The following is a 6,042-nucleotide window of genomic DNA, read 5'->3' as shown; positions in this document are numbered from 1 at the left end:
TATCATCCAAACAATAGAGTCAAATGCTCAAATATAATTTAAATGTTTTTGAATTGGCAACTTACACAAATTAATCCAAGAAGGGGCCGACATGACCTATCGATGTCTAGTCACACCAACTATGCTTTCAATACTTCTTAGGTTGAATTATTTCTTGTAAAAATGTTAATTACAAGGAATGAGACTTAAAAGCTTTAGTAAACAAAATTAACAAGCAACTATGCATATAATATAACCTATCATGTTATTGCTAAGTAAGACATATAAAATATTTTTCAATAAAGGATATATCCAAACAAAAACTCACAATTTATATTTTTAGCATGACAACACTTTATATCCTTCCCAACTCTATACTTATAGTTAAATCACCTGGAAAAAGGTGGGTTGGTCCAAGCTAATACTCAATTATTGAGTGCAATGAAGACTTACCACATGATAGAATAATAACTTTGGACAAAATACCTAAACAATGCATTTTTTCAAACAATCTTTACATGTAAATGCTTTCAAACATACTGAACAATTAAATGCTTCCCAATGATAATCATTTCTAAACAAAATACATATATTTACATACACAATATCATCCCACTTGGCAATTATTCTTTCTAAGACAACATAACATGCTTTCTCAACATATTTACTTCCAAACAAAACAAACACTCATAACAAATCATGGAAACACACATAATCACACTTTAATAGTGGTTAATTTACTTTCTTGCAATTAAAGCTCCTCACATAAGAGTACATTCACCTTAGTATTTCTACCACAATCTATATACATTGCAAGGCTGGCTAGTTAATCAAATGTTATTTAACACTAATCAACATGTTAGCACACTAATCACGCCCTAATTCTAAAGTTAGGTTAATTAACTTAGTTAGCCTAAAGTTGTTACCACCATTTAAAACACTAAACAAAGTCATAATCATCCTCATCATTACTCCTAATCCCTTATTTAACCTCTACACAATCCAAATTATTATTGAATCACCTAACTACAACTAAGGTTTCGAATTTCACCCTTCAATACCATAAACAACCTCAAAACAATTTAGATCATATTTATTTAACCTTAAAACTCCTATAAGATTTGAACCCTAAGGCTAGTTACTCATGAAAATGCAACCCTAACCTTAATCCCTATGAAAAACGAGCTAAATGAGAGAAGTATAAGTTAGAAGTGAGATTAGATTGATTACCTACTTGAGTGATTGGAGCCTTAAATTTGTGCACAATCAATGATAGCCCCCAAACCCTAACAAAGCATTCAATTTTCACTCAAATCCTAACCAATTCTCTCCCCTTTTGTCTGATTTTTCGAACAGCAATTAAATGTATATTTTGTATCGTGTGGTATCGTGGATGCATCATGCACTGTAGTATATTGTACAAAAATAGGACACTCCATCAAGTCCCATAATTTATGCTCCAATTCGGCCCATTACCTAACTTGAACTCTATTAAATCTCAATATAAATTTAGGCTCAATTTAAGTTATAATTCAATATTTATATGCATGATTATCATCAAATAACACCGAATACAAATTTATTATCTAATTAGACCTCAAAAATAATACCAATCCTCAATCAAATTCTCCAATGATATCTCAATTTTTTCAATTAAAATTATATTTAAAAATTAAAATGCTACAAAACTCAATTTTATTATTGGAAAATTTTTCAATTCCATTATATCAAATAAATATTTTTTTTTTTGAATTTTGTTTTCATCTTCATATATCACTCTAGGCCCAATTTAAGTCCTGATTTGATACTTATATGATGAATATCATCAAATAACATAAAATACAAATTTATATCTCATTAGACCTCAAAAATAATATCAATCCTCAATCGAATTCCCCAATGATACCTCAATTTTCCTGATTAAAATCATATTTAAAAATCAAGATGCTACGGAACCCAATTCTATTGTTGTAAAATTTTCCAATTTCATTATACCAAACAAATATTTTTCTGAATTCTCTTTTCATCTTCATATCCATCCTTCCCATTTTTATCATACCAAATGAACCCTAAAAGTTATGAACTTTGACGCACCGACGCGAGTTAATAATTCCGCACTGGGTTATCCCAAAGAAAATTCATACTTCAATTCCTTCACGAACCTTCGAAACTTGTCTGACGACCAAGTCCCATGAATCTCTCTACTAAACCAACAACGTATAAATTGGTCATTCCCATTTCCACCGTGTAATAAATAACCAGAAATACCAATTCCTCTGGCGTTAGAAAAGTTGAATCTTCTTTGGTCAAAGTTGCGCCCAACACTTAAGTCAGGAGAGATAATTCTAGTAGGGGAAACTAAAGATTAGTCTTTTTCTGCTCTAGCTGGGGACCATTGTTAGAAACATGATAGTGAAGGAAAAGTATTAATTATGATACATGTGGGCTCTATGTACCAAATAGCTCAACCACTCGTCGTACACAGAGCAGCGGCGGGAATGCCAACCTATCTGCTGTTTCTTATGCTCTTTAATAGACATTCCTTTCTTCACATTCGTCTTTTCCAATCTGTTCTCTTCATTTGGACGGTGGACGCTTCCTTATCTGATTCTCACCAGAATAGTGAGAGCTTGATGTGATATTCTCATTGCTCACTCCTCCCCCAGCAAACACCAGATATAGTTATTGACCAAACCATGCTGATATGCTACCCTGGTTTTAATCTTCATCACAAATATATAGCTGCAAGTAAAACGCATGATAATTTGTACCTTAAACAGTAATGTCATGTGCAGCATGCAATGCATAAACAAAAGTAGGAGTAACTTGAGAGAGAAAAATGGGACAAAGAAGATTTATCATTGTTCTGGTTAGCTGTTAGTGATCAATGTAATCTTCCACTACACAGCTCAAGTGTTAGATGATACACCTAATCTTTACACCACAAAGAGTATATACCCCATGTAATTGTATCAGAAAGAATCAAATTGGACTCAAAACAAAATTTGTCAAGGCCTGTTCTAGTTTCCGGGGCTAATTATAATTTGGATTATCATTCTGAAACAATAGAGATTGTGCCACTGGAGATACTGCCATGACTACTATCACAAAGAGACAAGGCCCTCTCCAGATTGGCCACAATGTCGGTCATCGTTGGTCTGTCCTTCCCTTCCAAATTCACGCAGTGCTTAGCTGTATATGCCACCAGCTCCACCGCCTCTGCCTCGTTCATCTCTGGTGGTCCGACCCTCATGTCCAGAATCTTAGGCAATTCATCGTTTATTATTGCAGGCACTGCAAAGTCCACCAAACTCACAGGGGTGCCACCATTTTCACCATCCTTGAATATAGCTCTCTTTCCAGTTAAGAGTTCTAGCAGTACCATTCCAAACCCATAGACATCACTCTTTGCTGTCAAGACATTCAGACCATAGTACTCAGGATCAATGTATCCTACAGTTCCTGCTGCCTTTGTTGGCCGGTAATCATGATCAGAGTCTGGACCCATCAATGACAATCCGAAATCAGACACTCTCGCCGTCCAATTGGCATCAAGAAGAATGTTGGAAGACTTGATGTCCCTGTGGATTATGGGTGGGACTGCATAGTTATGGAGATATTCGATCCCTCGAGAAGCATCTAGCGCGATCTTGATCCTCATTTTCCAGGAATTCAAGAAACTACTACCCTTTTCCACATTGTTCTTGTCATGCAAATGATCATGCAATGCTCCATTCTTCATGTATTCATACACCAAGAGCCTCTCATCTTTTTCCTCACAGAAACCAACTAGCCTGACCAAGTGTTTGTGGTGTAAACGGGACAAGAATGCGAGTTCTGACTCAAACGCACTCTCTTTCTCTTGAAACTTCTTCATCTTTGAACCGATCTCACCCCTCTTAATCGCCACCTCACGACCATCTGCGAGTTTGCCCTTGTACACAACACCAAAGCTACCAGCACCAATCTTGTTTTCAAGAGAGAAGTTATTAGTGGCTGCCATAAGCTCGGTTAGAGTGAATTCCTCTGCCCTATCAGGGTGTTTTGTGGATGAAGTCCCGCTCCTCTGGCGCCTCATTATCCTCGAGCCCTGACGTCTAATGGTGGATGATCTCAAAGGCGGGCTATTGCTTGAATTTACAGCACCTCCATTATTAGAGCTACCTTCTCTAGTGATTCTGGGTTGGACGGAATTATGAACTTTCTTCTTACCAAAACAAACACCAGTCCACAAGCAATAAATTATAGTGCAGATACCGGCAAATGCTCCAACAGATCCAACAATGGCGAATGCCAATAAACCCCTTGTCAATGTCTTTGATCGAGACGATGGAGGAGAAACCAATGGTGGCGGAGAAGGCGATGGCGGCAGAACCGGGGCTGTAATGTTTGGAGAACAAGGCCTGCAAATAGTACCAAAACCAGAGCACAGATTTTGATGTTGAGGATATTGACCACACTCACAAGAAGATTGAACACAGGGCCCTGGGAGAATAGGAGGTAAAGGAAGCTCGAGTGGATCAGAACCAGAAGTATTAGCCCAACCTGGTCCCCAGCACGTCACAGAAAAATTGCCGGAGACTAATCCGCAAGTAAAATTCGACCCAGAAACAATTAACTCGAAAGATATTCCTGCTGTTACATTCACCGAGAATTGCCCTCCGCCTCCCCAGCAAACCACCGAACGATTCGATTGTCTGATCGCGCAGCTATGTTCAGCTCCGAGAGCCAACCCAGAATATTCCAGGGGTCCTCCTTGGGGAACACTAAGCTGTCCGGAACTGTTACTTCCTCCGCAAACCACAAACCCTGTCGAATTCAATCCACAAACATGTGAATCGCCGGCTACAAGACTCAACATGGGCATGTCTCCGAATTCGTTCAGTATTCGATCCACAAGGGGTTGCATTCCCCAACATCGAACTCGATAAGTACTCTTCAAGATCCCGCAAGAAAAGCCAGACCCGGATGTTATTGTCGCAAATTGACCCGGCGCAGGTCTCTCATTGGTTCTCCAGCACTGAACGGTGCCTGAACCCACGACGGTCGCGCACACTTGGGTATGTCCAACCGCCAGATTCTCCAACGGACCACTATAATTAGAGTAAAGCCTCCTCCATTGGAAGGAACCGCTGGAATTGGAAGAGACAGTGTCCCAGCAGAGCAAAGTGTGGTTACCGGACCTAAGGCCGCAGAAGTAGCTCCTCCCCCCGGAAATCGACGAAAACGAAACGTTAGGAATAACAGGCATGATCTGCCCGCGACGGTAGCATTCAATGCGCTGCGTCAGTTCTCCTGCCACGACGCCACAGACGGTGCCGGAGTCATCGGTTACGGCAAGAGTAGTGCCGGAACCCAGAGCATGGATTAAGGGGATTGCAGAGAAGAGGGTGACGGCGGCGACAAGGCAGACGGTGAGGGGGAGGAGTGAATTCGTCATGTAAAAGGATGGATTTTGACGTTAGGTGGCGGTCGTTTCTGCTTCATTGGCAGAGTGGGAAAATGGGAAGAAGGAGAGAGAATGAGACTGAGAAAAAGAGAGAATCTGAAAGTATATAGGGAGCGAAAGGCATGGTGGAAATTTTCAGGGGTTTGGTTTAGACTTGAGGAGACATGGCCTTCGTCTGCGTTCTCTAGTGGCAGCCCAGGAATTAGGCCGCGTTTGCTTTCTTACTCGGCCAACTCTCATTCTCTTTTATACCTCATTATTTTTTTATGCAAAAGGGAAATTTTCATTCTAATATGTAAGCGAAGTCTGAAAGGAAAAATGTTGCGTATTTTAAGAAAATATAGATGAAATTTTTAATATTATATATGCATATATATTTTAACTTGAAAAATATTAAAACTAGGATTTACCTTATCTTGAAAGTTGAAATACTTTTTTTGGCTTGATCTTTGATCCCGAAATACAAATCCCACCAAATTGACTTTTACTCATTGCCTATTTCTAACTGAACTCAAATTGACTTGCCCATTGCCCATTTGCCCATCTTAACTGAAAAAACAGATTTTTCCCCCTTATCTTGGGTTACTGATGGAATCCTCTCAAGTTTTCTTACT

At 39.1% G+C, this 6,042-nt stretch overlaps 1 protein-coding gene across 1 annotated transcript; it reads right to left on the bottom strand.

The window, feature by feature from the left end:
• Positions 1–2,819: 2,819 nt before the first annotated feature.
• LOC129301813 (putative serine/threonine-protein kinase-like protein CCR3) lies at positions 2,820–5,634 on the bottom strand. Its single transcript, XM_054940415.1, has one exon. The coding sequence runs from the start codon at positions 5,417–5,419 to the stop codon at positions 3,032–3,034; it is 2,388 nt and encodes a 795-aa protein (XP_054796390.1). The 5' UTR covers positions 5,420–5,634; the 3' UTR covers positions 2,820–3,031.
• Positions 5,635–6,042: the final 408 nt, after the last annotated feature.

Source organism: Prosopis cineraria, unplaced genomic scaffold (genome assembly GCF_029017545.1).
Source record: "Prosopis cineraria cultivar Desert tree isolate PC_DT_omini unplaced genomic scaffold, ASM2901754v1 PC2, whole genome shotgun sequence".
Classification (NCBI taxonomy): domain Eukaryota; kingdom Viridiplantae; phylum Streptophyta; class Magnoliopsida; order Fabales; family Fabaceae; genus Prosopis; species Prosopis cineraria.
The sequence above is the reverse complement of the archived record's forward strand: the minus strand, read 5'-3'. Positions and strand labels throughout refer to the sequence as shown.

Bases quoted from the DNA above. Each gene is read 5' to 3' on its own strand.
- LOC129301813 (XM_054940415.1), bottom strand. From the start codon at position 5,419: ATGACGAATTCACTCCTCCCCCTCACCGTCTGCCTTGTCGCCGCCGTC.